This window comes from Trichomycterus rosablanca, chromosome 25 (assembly GCF_030014385.1).
Source record: "Trichomycterus rosablanca isolate fTriRos1 chromosome 25, fTriRos1.hap1, whole genome shotgun sequence".
NCBI classification, from domain to species: domain Eukaryota; kingdom Metazoa; phylum Chordata; class Actinopteri; order Siluriformes; family Trichomycteridae; genus Trichomycterus; species Trichomycterus rosablanca.
In genome coordinates, this window is record NC_086012.1 from 8,841,215 (window position 1) to 8,861,178 (window position 19,964).

At 35.2% G+C, this 19,964-nt stretch overlaps 1 protein-coding gene across 2 annotated transcripts in view; it reads left to right on the plus strand.

Annotated features, from left to right (window-relative positions):
* Positions 1-19,964, plus strand: part of atp1a2a (ATPase Na+/K+ transporting subunit alpha 2a) — a 53,789-nt gene that overhangs the window by 14,292 nt on the left and 19,533 nt on the right. Inside the window, exons 1-7 of one of the 2 annotated variants that reach the window (XM_062988163.1) lie at positions 9,550-9,616; positions 14,263-14,358; positions 14,470-14,529; positions 15,007-15,210; positions 16,981-17,094; positions 18,183-18,317; positions 19,019-19,136. In XM_062988163.1, the coding sequence (XP_062844233.1) occupies positions 9,605-9,616; positions 14,263-14,358; positions 14,470-14,529; positions 15,007-15,210; positions 16,981-17,094; positions 18,183-18,317; positions 19,019-19,136 (739 nt within the window). In that variant the 5' untranslated portion in view covers positions 9,550-9,604. Of the gene's footprint in view, positions 1-9,549; positions 9,617-14,262; positions 14,359-14,469; positions 14,530-15,006; positions 15,211-16,980; positions 17,095-18,182; positions 18,318-19,018; positions 19,137-19,964 lie in introns of those variants that run through there. The other variant, XM_062988162.1, reaches the window with a different exon arrangement.

Consider the following 19,964-nt stretch of genomic DNA (forward strand, 5'->3'; position numbering starts at 1 on the left):
AAGGCTAACACATCCACCATGTTTCGTTGCGCACATTTCAGAGTCTAGAGCAGTGTTCTTCATTGTGAACCTATATGTAAAATGTCTGACTTGAGCTGGCCTCTGGTATGCCAGCAATGGTTGCCAAACAAAAAAGCATTTAACATATCATTAGAAAAGTGCAATGTTTATGCTTGATGTTACCATAGCCACCTGCGGCTTGTAGTCCAAAAGAACATAATTGGCTCTGCTCTTCAGGTGAATTGATAGGCATGTCTTTATTACTAATTGCAAATTACTAAATCAGCTTTTCAGGGTGAAAATTTTTAGTTGTAAGCTAGAGGCCAGCTAGCTAGTTTACACAGTAAGAAGTTTGCAAAATTAGCATGCTTTGTTTGACTGCTAGGAAAAACTACAAGCATAATACATCTGATCCTGTTTTTTAAATTAAAATCCATACGTATAAAAGTGTTCATTGAATACCTTCTAAATACATGGCAAGAAAGAAAATTAATGCTGATTTGTGACACATGTATCCACTCTTATATTAACTTATAAGATGTTTTAAATTGGATTTAATTAATCCATTAATAGCCATATACTGTGTACAAACAAAAGTCTTCTGTCAACCAGAGTCAACCCTTCTGGTCAAGATTGGCACAAACTTTCCATCTTTCCACCAGAAAGGTCCCCAAAAAGGTACAATTAGTTGCTTGCCATTATTTCACTTTTTGCATAAACCACCTCCATTCTGGCCTCAACTTTTTAAAATATGGACCGTACACACCTTTTATATGTATATAATCCAGTGTTATAAGTGAAGAACAATGCTCTAGAGAAGTCCCCATCTCCCATTTTAATACATCCATCCACACTCTTGGAAGCCATTATTTTTGGCTCAGCTAGAGTATAACTTAGCATACAGCTACTGCACCTGTGATTTTGTGACTGGTTTGTGCTTGTATGTGTCTGTTGCTCTGCCTGCAGTGACTGAAACCCTCAGAATGACGTTGATACTACAAGTAGAGCTCATAAACATGCAAATGTACATACACACATAAATACATACCATATATGCTTCCTGGACAAAAATGTGGCATTTACTTCTAAACCTAAGCCTTTGTGTGCCTTAATAAAAGCAGCAATCCTGTTAGGTAAGGATTTCATCAGCATAAATGTTCATGTTCAAATGCCATCAAGTCAATTTCAACGCCTAGCAATCATCTGGGTAGTGTTTCTTGTCTTCTGGTTGGGATTTTACTCTCTGCAAAATAAACCCCACAATTTTTTAGATGGTTTAAGGTTCTGGCTAGTCAAAGTGTCTCAGGGTTTTTTATTTAGTTTGGTGAACAAGTCACAAACAGATTTGGCTCTATTCATACTGAGATTGCCATTCTAAAGTGATAATATTGCATTTTGCATGGGCATAAACCACAAAGAGCAACTAGTTCACACCTGGAGAAAAACCAAAATCCAACTCTGTTGCTCTCACAGAACATTAATAGCCCTCTTCTGCTTGCACTTATCTTGGACAAAGTCAACAGGCTTCAGAAGATCAGTTGTATTGCAGTTGTTTCATATAAAGGTATTAACAAAGGTCTCTAGACAGTTAAGAACATGCAATTTCTACCACTGAGTGGTATCTTGTAACTGTAAGTCCTGCCTTGTTTGAAATGTATTCTTAGACACTGCATATGAAATTTGGCAACAAGGCCTGGCATTGAACAATGAATTCCTACCTAATGTGTCCCTGTCTGGATTGTTGTTGACCTTTGTTTATAGAACTGCTGAACAGCCTGTTGTCAGACACTGGGAAATTAACTGACTTTTTTCACTTTTGTCTTTTTGCCATAGCAAACATCCTTCACTATATTCCACAACATATTTTCAATTTAATAGTGCACTTTATAATAATAATAATAATAATACATTTTATTTATATAGCGCTTTTCAAGATACTCAAAGACGCATTAGAAAACACTTATGAGTTTGCCAACAAACATACTGTTACCAACATTTTGACAGTAAATAGTAAAACTTTTGTTGGATGCAACCCATTTTTGTCCAGAGAGCCTAATGTCATGGTGTGCTATATGATACCCAGAAGTATCAAATGTACAGTTTTTAAGAAAAGGCAGAATTTCCAGCCCTCCTCTTTCTATTCTCTTTCTTTTTTTGTTTGTCCTAAGGTAGGTTTCCTTTTCTCTCCACACATTAAGACATTAATCACATCATGCTAGCCTATCATGTTTTACAGCCATTCCTCCTCCTTGTACAAATTCCTTCATTCCTCCACTCCACACCAATCCTTCATCCATCTCTTGCCCCTGTTGATTTGATCAATGAGCCGTTTACTCCTGCAACCTCCTGCCCACAACAAGGAAACTTGTTTGGCTTTACGATGACACCAAAGCCAAAATTCTATGGCTGCCTAGCTCTCTGCTGACTGCGAAAGAAACTTTATTATCTTTGTGTACGTATGTTAAGTTCAATGATATGTCTATAACCACTTAAAAGAAACACAAAAGCAACAGTGAAAAATTGCCCATGTCTATGTATTTAGATAATGCTAGGTGGATAATAGTTCACTGGACTTTGTGTGGGAAGCAGAAGTGTATTTAATATTAAAATTATACATTATATATTCATTTTGTTTTGACTGACATGGGTTGATTCATATGATGTTTTCTTTGTCGGGGTGTTAGCATGGTTGGCTCCTGAAAGTATGGTTAGAAAGCAAGCAAGGCAAGATAATATTAATTTGGCAAATGTGTATATCCTAACCTAAGACAAGAAAATTGACAAAATTCATACTGAAGTAAAGGGTCAAGACAAAGTCCATTAAACACCACAATCACGCAGGATATACATTTTTACCAAGTCTTGGTCTCCACAAATATGCTCTGATTTGAAAAGTTGTAGAGCTATCTTTAGTGCACTAGAATTGTAAGATGTATTTAGAAATGTCATTTTGCTTTAGCCAAAGGTCTGATGCTTTTCACGCCCCCCTCAATGGATATGGATCAGCCACATGCTTCATGCATTAAACCTGCATTATAATATACAACATTTTCCATCATGGATGTATCATGTACTTGTATGTACTGCTATGGATTTTCTAATAACCTGTCTTATTTCATAAGATGTTATTTACAGTTTCTAATTCTTTTAATTTTTATTTTAGTCATAACCAAACTAGGATAATAGTTTTTCTGTTATGTAAAATGTGTTGTAAAAAGGAAATAAAGCTTCACTCAGAAGTGATATGTATAGTTTGTTTCCTTTGTTCTTGTACTGTGGTCTAAGTATCACTAATGGACGTAAACACTCCATGGTGGTATGTCAGATGACCTTGGAAAAATTGCTGTGGAACTAAAATAAAATAATTTGAAATCTATGTCAACGTTTATAAAATCTGTAATTGACATATTTTCCCAGAATGATAACATGTTTCATGTTTAATAAAAATTGTGTATGCTAATAAGCCCCTCTGCTTTAGTACAATAATATATTAAGTACATCGTTTTCCATTATTAAACTTTTATCACACAAATAATAAATAAAGAAATGGAAGAGTAACGCTTGTTCTAGCCAGACAGAAGAGGATAGTACATTGCAACACATTTAACATCAAAATATAAATCTTGGCAAAGACATTCTTGTTAGTGTTGGCAAGTATCAAACTTTAGATACAAGATTTTACAATGCAACTGACCTAAGTTTGGACTTTTTACTTAGATCAGAGTGGATGGGAAGGATCAAGATTACTATGTGTGTGTGTGTGTGTGTGTGTGTGTGTGTGTGTATGTGTGTGTGTGTTATGTGTATGTGCATATAAGATTACTTGTAGGTGGACTTTTGGTATGATCATGGTTGGTACATGGTCTAAAAAGTTTCAGAGGCCCTGTAATAAACTAATCAGTGTGTCTGGAAGTGTCTAGAATTTGGGTTTGTTGCTCTGCTCTGTGAATAAAGACAACTTCAAGTCACTTTGGAACTGAATGCAATTTAAATATAATATTTATGTAGTCCAATGAAATAACTAAAAGGGCCAGAAAACATTTCTACATTATTACCCTTTACAATAACCTTTACAGATCATAAATGACCTGAATACATGAATTTTTCTAAGTTGGTAATTTTAAAACACCCAATGTTTTTGGCCGTAATGATATTTCTGTGCACTGATCCCTTAATAACTGCTTACAGAAAGTTTAACCTTGTTTAAAAAATATTCTTAGACACTAAAAATGATGGAGATGGTTGTAATATAATGCAAGTGAATATATCCATTTTAGCTTTAAACACAATGTTTTTTTGCTTCAAGCTAATTTTAAATTAAAAAACTATAACAATACAATAAAAAACAAAAACAGTAACATTGATAGGTAAAAATATATTCAGACATGATATTTAAAAAAAATTATGTAAACCTTACAAGTTCTAGATATTAATGCTGTAAGTAAAAAAATAAACTGCTGTTATGCAGATTGAACTAGGTTTAATTAACTAGGTAGGTTTTAAAATGATGGTAAACAAGTGTTATGATGTTTCCAAGGACAAAATGATTAAACGCTTTTTCATTTCATTTTAATTTCATCAGCCCTTTTATATTTGTCAGGGTGGTGGTGGGTCCGGTTTTACTTCACTATTTACTATACAGTAATACTTGGACTGGGCGCCAATCAATTGCAGGGCTTCGGCCATCTCTTCTTCCTCAGATATAGCCAATTATGTCTATGTAGACGTCTGGTCAACCGATAGCAGTGGGCTAACGTAATAGAGACTGTGCCACCTGAACGCCTGTGATTAAAGACCTGAATAAATTTAAGCATTTATCTTAAATATTTCAGCATCATATAAATAACTTATTTTTTTAAATAGGAGGAAGCATCTGTATGGTCTAGGCAATGTCCTAAAACATATAAAGAATTTTAAAATTGTGAGTACTTGAACAGGGATCTTAGGGTATCAGAGGGACCTTATTCAATCAGAGGGACTTTAGGGAATTAAAGTGGCACAGTGATAAAACACTCTAGCCCACCACTGCTGACATTTCAAGCTGTCTGTTTTAAATCTTAGCTCTGCTGTCAGCAGGCTGGGTGTCTACACAGACCGAATTGGCTATATCTGAAGGATGGTAGGTTAAAGGGGGTGCAGTTGCAGCCTGGTCGATGGCACGTAAACAAAGATGGGGAATAATAGAGATCAGTGTGTGACTACGTGATAATGATCTTTGTGTGATCCCACCAAAAACTTCCTAAATAAATCAAACATTATAATCATCGTAACATTAGCTACCTTTTTGAATACCCTTTCTTTTTTGTTTACCATATGGATTGTCCTAAAAACAACAAAAATTAAACCTTAATGAATCATGTCAGCAGCATATCCTTTTATGATCTTGGCCTGAATGCAGATGCACCCCTTGCACACCCCTTTTAATAAAAACAGACATTCTATTGTTTCAAACTGCATGTGATTTATAGTCATGTGAAGAAAATAGCTAACTAATTCTTGAGTAGTAATGATGTGTATATCAATATTTAAACTTTTAAACAATATCTATAGATGAAAGTAAAATTTATTTAACATAAAACCTTTTTCCTACGAAGGAGAGGTTTTTTCAATCCTCCATGCAGAATTATTTTAGCTGTGTAATGTTTGAGGTGTTTCTTGCATGCACAGCCTGTTTCCAATTACCTCATAGCATCTCAAAAGGATTAACATCCCATTTGACCTTGCCAACTGTCCTTTATTTTTTCTTTTGAGCTATTCCTCAGTAGATACATTTAGGTCATTATTATGTTGCATGGTCCATTTCCATTTCAGCTTCGGTTTTTGGACAAACGGTCTCACATTTTTCTGTAGCATTTTTTGATACTATAAAAAATTCATAGTGGAAACAATGATGGTGAGCATTCCATGCCCTGCTGCAGCAAAGTAGCCCCAAACCATGACATTTCCATTATTTTCCCATGTTGATATGAGGTTCTTGAGTAAATATTGTGTTTGGTTTGCGCCAAACATGTTTTCTATTAATGTGCCCAAATAATTCAAGTTTGGATCTATCTGTCCAAAGCAAAATTTTTGGTCTATTCCTGATGTTTTTTTTCTATTTGTTTTGAAAAGTCTGCTTGTACACTTCTTATAAAAATTAAACTTTTGCCATCTCCCTCTAATATTCAACGCATGTACAGTGTATCACAAAAGTGAGTACACCCCTCACATTTCTGCAGATATTTAAGTATAGCTTTTCATGGGACAACACTGACAAAATGACACTTTGACACAATGAAAAGTAGTCTGTGTGCTGCTTATATAACAGTGTAAATTTATTCTTTCCTCAAAATAACTCAATATACAGCCATTAATGTCTAAACCACCGGCAACAAAAGTGAGTACACCCCTAAGAGACTACACCCCTAAATGTCCAAATTGAGCACTGCTTGTCATTTTCCCTCCAAAATGTCATGTGATTTGTTAGTGTTACTAGGTCTCAGGTGTGCATAGGGAGCAGGTGTGTTCAATTTAGTAGTACAGCTCTCACACTCTCTCATACTGGTCACTGAAAGTTCCAACATGGCACCTCATGGCAAAGAACTCTCTGAGGATCTTAAAAGACGAATTGTTGAGCTACATGAAGATGGCCAAGGCTACAAGAAGATTGCCAACACCCTGAAACTGAGCTGCAGCACAGTGGCCAAGATCATCCAGCGTTTTAAAAGAGCAGGGTCCACTCAGAACAGACCTCGCGTTGGTCGTCCAAAGAAGCTGAGTGCACGTGCTCAGCGTCACATCCAACTGCTGTCTTTGAAAGATAGGCGCAGGAGTGCTGTCAGCATTGCTGCAGAGATTGAAAAGGTGGGGGGTCAGCCTGTCAGTGCTCAGACCATACGCCGCACACTACATCAAATTGGTCTGCATGGCTGTCACCCCAGAAGGAAGCCTCTTCTGAAGTCTCTACACAAGAAAGCCCGCAAACAGTTTGCTGAAGACGTCAACAAAGGACATGGATTACTGGAACCATGTCCTATGGTCTGATGAGACCAATATTAATTTGTTTGGTTCAGATGGTCTCAAGCATGTGTGGTGGCAATCAGGTGAGGAGTACAAAGATAAGTGTGTCATGCCTACAGTCAAGCATGGTGGTGGGAATGCCATGGTCTGGGGCTGCATGAGTGCAGCAGGTGTTGGGGAGTTACATTTCATTGAGGGACACATGAACTCCAATATGTACTGTGAAATACTGAAGCAGAGCATGATCCCCTCCCTCCGGAAACTGGGTCGCAGGGCAGTGTTCCAGCATGATAATGACCCCAAACACACCTCTAAGACGACCACTGCTTTATTGAAGAGGCTGAGGGTAAAGGTGATGGACTGGCCAAGCATGTCTCCAGACCTAAACCCAATAGAACATCTTTGGGGCATCCTCAAGCGGAAGGTGGAGGAGCGCAAAGTATCGAATATCCGCCAGCTCCGTGATGTCGTCATGGAGGAGTGGAAAAGCATTCCAGTGGCAACCTGTGAAGCTCTGGTAAACTCCATGCCCAGGAGAGTTAAGGCAGTTCTGGGAAATAATGGTGGCCACACAAAATATTGACACTTCAGGAACTTTCACTAAGGGGTGTACTCACTTTTGTTGCCGGTGGTTTAGACATTAATGGCTGTATATTGAGTTATTTTGAGGGAAGAATAAATTTACACTGTTATATAAGCTGCACACAGACTACTTTTCATTGTGTCAAAGTGTCATTTTGTCAGTGTTGTCCCATGAAAAGATATACTTAAATATCTGCAGAAATGTGAGGGGTGTACTCACTTTTGTGATACACTGTACTTTGACATCAGCTGTGGCAAGAACTACCTGACGGTCCTGAGATGACATTTTGGGATTGTTGGAAATGTTTTTATGCATTTTTTGGTCTGCTATTGGGCTGAACTTTCAAAGACAGCCTAACCTGGACATGTTGGTCATTGTTTAAATTTTCTGGAATGGCTGAGGCTGATTTTAAGGTTGTTTTAAATCCCTTCTTAGACTCATATGCATTACCAATTGTAATAAAGGCCTCTGAGAGGTTGCAGGACACAAGTGGAAAGACGTTAGAAAATAGAATAAAAATAAAAATAGATTTTTTTTTTTTTTTTTTTTTAGTTATAGTACCTTCATCTTTCACAGTTGTTAACATAAAGATCAAATATCACTATGTATGTACACTGTATGGCCAAAAGTGTTTAGACACCTGAACATGAGCTTGTTCAACATACCATTTCAAAAACAAAATGATAATACAATAGAGTGACCTCTTTGTGATCTTTTTAGCTATATCAACAATCACTTTTCTGAGAAGGTATCTTACGATAACTTAAAGTATATCTATGGGAATTTGTGCCCGTTTAGTCAAAAGAGCATCTGTATGGATTAGCACAGATGTTGGTTAGAAAAGCCTCAACTGATGCTCCAAGTTATTCCGAAGCTGTTTAGAGGGGCTGAGGTAATTGAAAGCATATAATTTTAATTTATATAATTAATGTGTTACATCTGTTAGCAATTTGTTGTGGCTAAAACACATTAATTCATAAATTAGACAAGATGGCCCAATATTGTTGTCTATATAGTGTTAAAAAAGACAAATGTATTTATGGAGTGTCCTAATTTTTGTCTGTGCAAAATGTCTGTAGATTGCTATTTATAGACTCATACCAATGAACTTTAAACTTTAAGCTTGGTATCTACACCGCCTGATCAGAAATTAGCTTAAGAAAATCTACAGCTGATTGGATTAACTTTAAAACAAACACTAACAGTCTTTTTCTTGTCAGTCATGTGATTTCACATGTATGATAATACACAACAGTTTTAATCAGAATAACAAACAAAGAAAGGCACAAAGGCAAAATCAAGCCATTTTAGTCTGAACTGTTTTAAAACCCCTTATAATTGATGGACTGTTGCTGAGCGGACAATATACTTTTATACAAAAGTATTTTAAAGGAGTAATTGTTAAAAGGTAAAGATATGTAAAGATATGTATCCATTGCAACTATCAATCTTTTTGGAATTCTATATTTTAATTTTATATTGTGAAAAATTTTGTGAACAAAACAACTGCCCTAGTATTTCATAATTACAAACATGTTAATGTTTAAATATTTTCTTTTACATAATGTGTCGCTAAATACATTTAGGACAGGATATACAAGGTTTTGTCCAATCCTGTAGATCTGAGTTTTCATTTCTCAAGTTTTTCAGTAAGAAATGCTTTCAGTTGACCAGTGCACACTTGCACATAAATCAGCAGTGGTCCCCTGGAAGTATAAACCACCAACTTTTACATCTTAGATCTTTGTTGTAAATGTTTTTCAAGAAAACATCAGTTACAGTGTGGAGAACTGGCATTTACATCACATACAGTACATACAAACCTTTTTGGCATGGGTGTTTCAGGACATGTTTAGCATTGTGGTTGGGCTTCAGGTTACCTTGTGGCAAAAGGGGAGAGGGCTTATGTGTGTGATCAAAGGGGGGTTGGAAGGTGGAAGTAGGAGGGCACAGTCCCAATAAGGTCACCACTGCCTTACACACATCTAGGAGAAAGAGATCTGTCCTTTAAATTTTCAGAGCATGGGGAAAGGGGTGAGTTTTGCTCCCTGCTATATCTACATTCAGTCTTTAATTCAGTTTCTTATGTATAAATGTCTTTACATTTTCATACTGTTTTAACATTAGGCACAGTAGTAATCAGTTTAGGATTTATACGACTATTAAGTATAAGCCAACATCAGACATGGTCAAACAATATATTCATATAATCAAATCAGTTTGTGACAAAAACTGTACATTATAATACACAAGTGAGGATTATTGCTGGAAAATGACAGCTTGTTACATTTTTTGGAAATTACTTGGGCTGGTGTAGCGTTAGCGTTACACCACTGTGGTGCCTATGGTCTTTAGGGCTGTAGCGCTGTAGGGGTGTTTTTACCTTTTATTTGATAATATGTTGGTTTTACACTTTCTCGACATAGTCCCTTTTTTCATGTTCTACTTTTCTCTTGCTCTCTCTCTATCTCTGTCTGCTCTCTCTATCTCTATTTGTCTCTTTCTCCTCCTCTCTTTTACACACACACACACACTGTGCTATGAGCAACAGAGTGGCAGGAACAGATGATTTCCATTAGTCTCTTCTCTAGCATGTGTGAAATGTCAGTGCTCAGCATTTCCTTTTTTGTCTTACACACTCACTTTCACTTTAAGACATATAAAATTAAGGTGTACAGTTTGCATTAATATGTTTCAAATATATTTTTAAATTCTATTTTTGTAATTTCCTAATTACTGATAGTCAATCATTATAATTAAAAAGGCATGTTGAACCCACATTAAATTACATTATCAAACATTCTACATGACTACATCAAATTTTGTTTTATTAAATTTGCTTTATTTATGGTGGATTTGGGAACTATTCACTATATATCAGCTCCCTTGACTTTTTGTGTTGTAGATTTGATTTTTTTCAATTCAAATGCTGAAATCTCAAAAACAGTTAAACCCTTAAATGTGGTCTGATGCATCATATTTGCTTTAATGCTGAGATGTGTTTAGAATTCAAATGGAGTCCAACTGTTGCAATTTGATTAAAGTTGACTTCACAATTTACACCACATTGTCAAAACAAAAACCAAGCCATGGAGTCTAAGGAACTGTCTTCTGCAATCAACTTGGGGCGGCTTTGAGTGTTCCCAGAACTACAATGGTCTTAATCATTTTTAGAGGGGCAGTCTAGCTAAAATGGGCCTTGGACAGGGAGGTAAGAAAGAACCAAATAGTTATTCTAAAAGTCTTCTGCAGAGACCCTCCAAAAGCCTGTGCAACTAATTTTGCTTACTCCATCAGGCTTTTGATGGCAGATTGGCAAGTTAAGTAAAAGGCATATGATGCTGAATGACCAATAAACGATGCTGGCAACATTAGTAAAAAATCATCTACATCTAATTAAATGAATAAATGCTTTTTGATGAGCACTAAGCCTGGTGACAAACTTCACCTGGGTAATCAAGAAATCATCCATCTGTACAGCCATACATGTTGGTGGCAGCTGTATGCTATGGGGTGCTTCTCAGCAGCAGGGACTTGGAGACTCTGGGAAAGATGAATGCCTGAAAAATACTTTGCTTCATCTTTGAAGCAAACCTTCTACTGTGTGTGGCAGTTTTTTTTCAACAGCTAAAACAACAATGAAGTGGCTTCGGAGGTGGCCCAGAAAAAACCCAGACTTAAACCCCATCAACACTTTGGAGAGACCTTAAGATGGTAGTTCATAGTTACTTGCTATTTAGTATGACAGAGCTTAAAAAGATCTGCCATAAAGAAATCCAGGTTTTAAATAAATCCAGTACTAAATGACACTTCTTAAATACTCATTTTGATTAAATAAATTTTTTTGAATAAGAAACATTTGTTTTTCAATGTTTAACTATTTAAAAAACAACTATGTTTACTTATTATTTTGGGTGATGAAGTGTAGATTGGTGGGTAAAAAATACTTACATACACTCAAATTCAAATCCCCAACACAATAAATGTAAACAAACAAACAAACAAAAAAAATTTTTTTTATATGTGTAATCTGAGACCCTTGATAAAATAGTTTTGGATATAGTTAGTTTAGTTTATGAATACTTTTTAGGGCACTGCATTTCTATTTTCATAATTCATGACAGGCTTTTGCATCTGGTCCATATATTCAATTATTTTTTTTGTACTGCAGCTTTTCAAATCCAATAGACACGCTTTGCACTTGCACAACCTTGCATATTTCTGGCAAGGTTGTTTTGTATTCAAAGCTTGACATAAAGCTTTATTGAACATTTATTGTTGTATTTTGGATTTATTGTTAGATTTTGGAAAAGAAGGAGATGGTCTGTTGAGAAGAGATGTCTGATGTGTTGGACTTTTATAAATGAAACATACATAATTTATAAATTGATTTATCGGCTTGCTGAAAGCATTTAATCCTAAATCTAAGATTTCCCCAAAGGAGAAAAACTAAATTCTCAATACTTTTGGATGATACTTTTGGATTCTTTTTGTTGATATAAGCTTACTGTCTGTCTCATAACTATTAGAACACCAAACACAGCATTTTTTGTGCCACCTTCTATATAGACACTGCTTTGAAACCGGGCATAGGAAAAATTAAACACTGATGTCTGACGTTAAACCTGTTAGCTTAAATAGTCAACATTACTGTAACACAAAGGGGCAGGCTTGTATTTTAAAGTAGTCTAACTAATAAAATTTTTGTTATTTCAGCAAAGGTAATTTTTCTGTGACTAAATGATTAAAAAGATTTAATTCACTTATACTTTAATTGCTATATGATGTGTTTTCTGAAAATATGCTTGCTTAGAAATACACAAAAAAACATTATTAATTACAAACAGCAAAATTATTAATATGGTTGTATAGAAAGTTATTTAATGCTATTCAACTTTGTGGTATGGCCTTTAATTTCTTAGTGACTATGATTAACTGTCACTTATGATTTTTTCTGTGCATAAACATAAAGCTAGTTTAACTGCATTCATTAAAATTACAAGTAAGCATAGTCTCCTGCCTATGTTAGTAACTATTACATTATGTAGGAGAAAATTAACATAAATTAAAAGCTATTGACACATGGGTGATGCTGGTTACTGTCAATCAAGCTTTACCTTATTGTATTTGAAGATGCTTTTTTGACTTATTTGTGTTTGTCCATGAGGTTGTTAAAAAACAACACATAAATAAATCTCAGAAGACCTAGAGCTCATAGTAAGACAGTCACAGAAATAGTCATACCACACAAGCTTGTCAAAGATGTTTTAGTGTTATTTCTGTACAAATGTGGTCTGCTAATTTTATATATGATAATAATAACACTCCTTTCAAACTAATAATAAATCAGCAGTTGTATTGTCAATGTCCTTGCTTTATGTATAAACCATATTTCTGGACATTTTGTAAAACACAATAAAACAGGTTTGTGATTTGTTATTGCTCTTGAACCTTAGTTCTGTGGCCATCATTTTATTTTATAAATATTAACAAATTTAGAATTTGATGCCTACAACACACTCCACAAGTTGGGACTAGGCAAAATAAGAGTGGATGGTATAGAATATTTAGATGACACAGTATTCAGGTAAATTGATTACAGATGCTGATCAACTTTTCTAAGAATAAAGTTTGTAGATGTCTTTTACAGATCACAATTACCAAGGAATTACCAAGTTTATGTGCTTTAGTTACATCCATGCTAATGGATGTATAAAATCATACATTTACTCATTGTTTTTTTACCACTGCTGTATGGCAACAGTTCTAATCACAGCACCACATGCCACCTGTAAGTGCAGAGTCCTGCCTTCAACCGTGTTAAATTCAAGGAATCTTCAAAATGTTTGCGCACTTTTTTATTTTGGTTGGAAACGGTGAGGGTCTGAAAGACTGAGAAAGAGCTTATAGTCTGGATTTAGTGCCATCGGACTTCCACCTTTTTGGACACTCAAAGCTTTAAGGGGAAGATTTTCATGTGATGATGATGTGAAAGCAGAGGTGCATCCGTGGCTGGTAAGTTGGTAAGATGCTGGAAAAAATGCATTGGAAGGTTATTATGTAAATTATATTATGTATAATTTGTTTTTGAAATTGTTAATAAATGAAGTTAAAATAGTGGGGAAACTTTTTGAAGAACCCTTGTACCTATTGGAATAATTGGAACATCAGTTGTAAACCTTTTTTTTTTAATCCAATATCAGTGTCTGATCTTACAAATACTATTTTGAATGAGCACAAATTTCCACAGAGCCATCCAAGGAACAATGCAGGCTCACCTAAATGTTTTTGGAATGGCTTGTTGAACAAGCTCAGGTTTGTGGATACTTTTTGTCATAAAGAGTACTTTGAACCTTGACTATTAATAATAAATCATTTGTGTGTTACTAGTTTTTGGTATTGTTAGTATGATTGTTATAAAGGTCATTTTAGGTAATTAATGCAAAAAATCCAAATGGTTTACAGACTTTTCTCTAATTTACTTCATGGCCACTGGTCTCTGTGAACAATCTGGTTTGACATAAGTAGAATTAGGTCTCATCTGCAGAAAGTTTAATTTCCGGAATTTCAGAATGCCATTGTACATGAGACACGATCTTATTCTCACATGATAAAATCAGAATTCTCATTTGCATGATTTCACTGTGGATGCTCTCTCTTTATCTCTCTCTCTCCATCAGTACGGCCGAGAGAGCAGCCCTGCGGCTAATAAATACAATGGAAAGAAAAAAAGAAAAGAAAAAAATTTGGACGAGCTGAAGAAAGAGGTTTCTTTGGTGAGGAAACGCAGAATGTGCATGCATTTTTATTTTCTTGAGCATGAATGTGAATGCTAATTGAGGTACATAGCGGTTAGATTGAATTCCCGCATGTGTTTAATTTTGCAGGATGATCATAAGCTGTCTCTGGAAGAACTGTCAGCTCGCTATGAAGTGGATCTGCTGAAAGTAAGACACATCAACAACATTTGCATCAACAAAGAATTATCCTAAAGCAGGGCTATTCAACATTGTTAACTATATAAATATGTATAGTTCATATTTTTCACACTAGGTGGTTCCACATAACAAAATTTATGCAACACCTATATCGTTTTTTTTTTTTATTACCTGCCTCAATACACTTCAAATATTTTTTTTGCTTTACTAAATAAAATGATAATTTAAAATACATTTACTTTTAAATAAGTTTGTTTTTGTCTTACGTTACATTTAAGACCAGCAAAAACAAACCATATGAACATCTACAGGTTTCTGTAACCTGTTTCCAAACTCATCATACACTTGACATCTTACACTAATCTTGGGTTTACAATCTTAATTTACACTTTAGAGTTTACTGTTTTTATTAGAAACTTGAAAGATTATCCCATGGCATGTGAGTTTAAAACGCAATTATTATGAATTTGCTCTTCTCTTCTTCAGGGTCTGACCAATAAGAGGGCACAGGAGATTCTGGCACGGGATGGGCCTAATGTTCTGACTCCGCCTCCCACCACCCCAGAATGGGTGAAGTTCTGTAGGCAGTTGTTTGGAGGGTTCTCCATCCTCCTCTGGGTTGGGGCCCTGCTCTGCTTTCTCGCATATAGCATTCAGTTTGCAACCGAAGATGAACCAGTTAATGACAATGTAAGTGCTATTCTAATCAAACCAATGACTACAAGATCATCAAATTGATCTAATTGATTGCATTTGTGAATTATCCAGAGGCAATAAAAATGCAGCCTTAAATGATTCAATAATTTTATATAGTGTAATTATACTGTAAATGAGTCAATGTAGGGTAAAATGCTATTTTAAAGAAGCTTATAAAACCATAAACCTTTCAAGCCTGCACGTAATATGTAAGCCAGTAGGAATACAAATGTCACCCTAAACCAAATAATGGCAGGCTGGGTGCAATTGTCAATGTCGAAGCAGTCAGACTTCCTAATCATGGTTGGCCACTAACAGATTACTTAATTTGAGTAAGTTTTCAAAATGCAAACTCAGCATAAAGTATTTGTATTCAGTTTCTGATTCTTTTTCAAAAGCCAGCATTCAATATACATGTACACTATACACAAGTTCATAATTAGATCATTTTAGGAATGCAAAACTGAAAGTGACTACCTTAATGTAAAGGTAAAATTGTGAACCTATGTTAATACACTACACAGAGTTTTTATTTTTTTAAAGATTCTTTAAAAGAAACAATATTTTGGCATTTTTCCCCTTTTCCTCCCAATCTAGTCTCATCTAATTCCCCAACTGTAATATTCTCTGCTGCTGCAGACCCCCAGGAAAGACGCAGGCTATCATGAGCCTCCTCCAACACAGGCACATTAATCAGCCATTTATTTTTACCTGCCAGAGACGGGGTCTCACAGAGAGCAGTATCGCATATAAAGAGAGTCATGCACCCTTTGACCACCCTTCCTTCACACAAAACTATTTAAGTCTGTATGCGTGGCAGTTGCAAAAGATTTTTATGCAATTAATTATTTGAAAAACAAATCAAGTAATTGTATGCTTAATACTGCTTCTTCAGCATTGGACTAAATACAAATACTTAGTTTTCTATTTCTGAATACCTTTTCTGTTACAGCCAAATTTTGCTTCCAAGCCACATTTTAAATACCATTGCTATAAAGCAGTGGTTTTCAACCTTTTTGTTAGCTAGGTTGCAACTGGATGCAATGGTGACCGGTAGCTGGTCTCACATTCTCACAAAAACACATTAATGGATAGAAATAGGCCTAAATTACAAATACGTGTGTTGCACCTCTATTTGTCACAAGCTGCAAATGGCCAGTGGGTCTCATGTTGCAAACCCTTGCTATGAAGACATAGCTGACATGGTACACCATTTCCTAATTTTAACTGCTACATCCACCGTCTAAGAATTTCAGTAAATATTATGAACTGTTCAATGGTAATTTAAATTAAGATACAGTTGGAGTTAAATTATCGAAACACACCTAGCCCCCTACAAAACAACAAAAATTGTAGGTTATAAAAATAGATTATGGGTGCTTGTGTGGTGCAGCAGTCTATTACACTAGCCTACCACCACTGAGATCGAGGTTTAAATCTGAGCCTTGCATAATTTTGGCAATTTCTAAGCAACTTCAGGTCCCTGTGTTTATACAGGGACCTGAAGTACACGAGTACAAGTACATGAAATAGTGGTTTATTCTTTAAGGTCAGACAATGACCTTATGAGATTAAATAAAATACGTTTGTATAGATGGTTGAATTATCTCAAAAAAGCAGGTTCACTATGAATTAGAAGCCGTTGGAACACAGGTGAAACTGCCCTCTACTAACTAATGGGCTTCTGTTTTTATTTTATTTTATTTATTTTTGCATTTCCATTTGTATTTGCTTTTACATTTGCTCATTGTTTTTGTTATGCAGTTGTATTTGGGAGTGGTCCTGGCTGCTGTGGTCATCGTCACTGGTTGTTTCTCCTATTACCAAGAGGCCAAAAGTTCACGAATCATGGACTCCTTTAAGAACATGGTGCCACAGGTAAGTGTGCCAGTCATGGAGTCTTAAATGTTCAGCTTCCATAGTAAGACAGGATAGCTACATATAAAAAGAGTTTGCTATTTCTTACCTACTTGGTAAGGCTAGAGTATATTTGTATGCTGTTTGTAAGTCAGCGCATCAGATGCACCACATAAGCTGATTATCCTTTGAACACAAAAGTAAAATGATCGTATGTATAAATGTATGTATGTTGGTGCTTTAAAAACACACGTTTAATTTTGCTTGGTTGTTGATTTTTAACTTATGTTTCTCAAAAATCGTTAACATTCATTTTAAGAAAATAAACGTTCACTACAAACCTTGGGTGCAGTGTTTAGGGAGGTTTAATTACTAAGTCTGTGTTTTTTTTCTTCAATAACATTTTTTTGTGTATGCAATCAATCAAGTTGTGATCTGCCATGTGTGACCAAGAGGAGCTGCAGATTATCAAACACCCCCTCTGATGCGCATATTCATGACTATTTCTAATTACCTGACAGAGATGGGGTATTACAAAAAACATATATACGTAGTATATAGTGTATAGTCACACAATTCTATCTTTGAATCGACCATCTCTCATGCAGGTGCCTTGACCAGCCAGCAGAGGCCGCAATTACATCAGGAACTGCTTTTATTTTGTTTCTTTCCTAAGACACAGCCAATTGTGTTTGTGTGGGCACTTGGTCAGTCAATATGTGGTTTAACCTTTAGCCAGAACTACTTTTCCATTAAAAAGTATATTGGACTTGCTTGCTTATTCCTGCTTGTAAACAACTGATTCTTTTGTTACTGCTTCTTTATCTCCCAAACATTACTGCATCACCGGTTTACATTTCAGTGTTCATGGTTTTAACTGCCCCAACTGTTTTGGAATGTGTTGCAGGCATAAAATTAAGAATTATTTTATATTTACAAAAATCAATTAAGTTTATAAGGTAACATTAAATATCCCTTTACATTTAAATCACCATAAAAAACAGCCTACCATTACCTACTGTACATGTTGTTATTAATATTTAACATAACATAATATATTAACGTAACATAATATAATAGTTTTTCAATTCTCTCTCTCTGTCACAAAGCAAGCCATTGTGATCCGAGAGGGTGAGAAGAGACAGATCAATGCAGAGGAGGTGGTTGTGGGAGATGTGGTTGAAATAAAAGGAGGCGATCGCATCCCAGCTGACCTACGGTTCATCTCCTCAAGTGGCTGCAAGGTACAATAGAAACTTAAGGATTCATGTGACAGAGAAACTAAACAAAAGAAATAAAGACCAAAAACCAGTCTAAAACAGTTTGTATTTTGCTGTTGTTAAAGTGAAATAATGTAAATATGATCTAAATAAAATACTCTTGATATAACAAACTTGCAAGGAGCAAAAAGTAAAGCTGTCTAACAACCAAACTCATGTTCAAATAAGATAAGTTAATGCAAATACTGGAAAGTTTTTTGCTTTTAGACTTGCACTATGTGGGTGTATGAGCTAAATTTCTTCTCCATTCAGATTATGGAAATCACCTGCATTGTTTACAGTCTTTGTGGATGCCAGGTTTTACGCCCCCAAAATCTGATCTAAGAACATATAGCTAATATGATACTGAATGCACATAATTGTTCGTCACAAAATGTTTAAATAATCTCATACAGTGTAATGAGTAATGGAATTCTAAGACAACTGCAAACAGAGTGGGTAAACCTGGCTTAGGACATGGAATGTGTCAACCTTTTTTATACAGTCATATCTAACAATTTTACTAATTTTTACTTGTGTAGTTACATTACATAAGCTAAAAGTAAAATAATGACTTTAACTGTATGTGGCATGTCGATAAAGCTGTTTAGAAAATTTACATTAAATTGTAGTTTGTGAAAACCCAGCATAAAAATATAAAACTAATGTCACTTTCTCTCTTTTAGGTAGACAATTCCTCTTTGACAGGCGAGTCTGAGCCTCAAACTCGCTCCCCAGACTTCACCCATGAAAACCCCCTTGAGTCCAGAAACATTGGTTTCTTCTCCACCAACTGTGTAGAGGGTTAGACATTAATTAATTCATTAATTTGTTTGTTTGTTCATTTATTATTTTATTCATGTTGTTCATTGAACATTGTTAACATTGAAGCAACGTTATTCCACTCTCACCACACCAAAATTGTTGTGTTGGTGTTTATTTATACTTTAGTACATTTATTAATTTATAAATTTTTGTTCATTTCTTCTTTCATTGCCTTAAGAAATAACATAATTCACTCACTTTCTCACCTCACATAGAAACAGTCATATGTTTGCTCTAATTCTTTTGTTTATTCATTTGTTTCCTTGTCCCTAATCAATAATAAAAAAATTTATTCATCTATTTAATTTTCACCAATATAATTTCTAGCTACCATTGATCATAATTTTGTCACACCTACCGATGTATATTTATTAATACATTAACCTTGGCATGTAGAAATGTATTTATTTGTTTATAAATGTATTAACTGATTTAGCAGTAAACTGTGATAGCCCACTAGAAAATCCAGGGTTTGAATCCCCAGTGGTGCTATTGGCCAGTCGGCATCAACATGTAAACATGATTTACTATGTCAGAAAGGAAGGCCAGGACCCAACGATGAATTGGCGTCCTGTCTGGGGTGTTTTTACTGCATTGCGTTCAGTAATTAGGGGGAAACCAGAACCACTGTGACCCTGACCAGGATACAGCGGTGATAAAACATGATTCATGTCTTAGTTGGTCCATTCAGACCTTCTGTTCTTATTCACTCATCCAAGTAATTGTTCATTTATTCATTCATACATTCATTCATACATTTATTCATTTAATACATACAATTTATTTTCACAAAAACGCATCTTTATT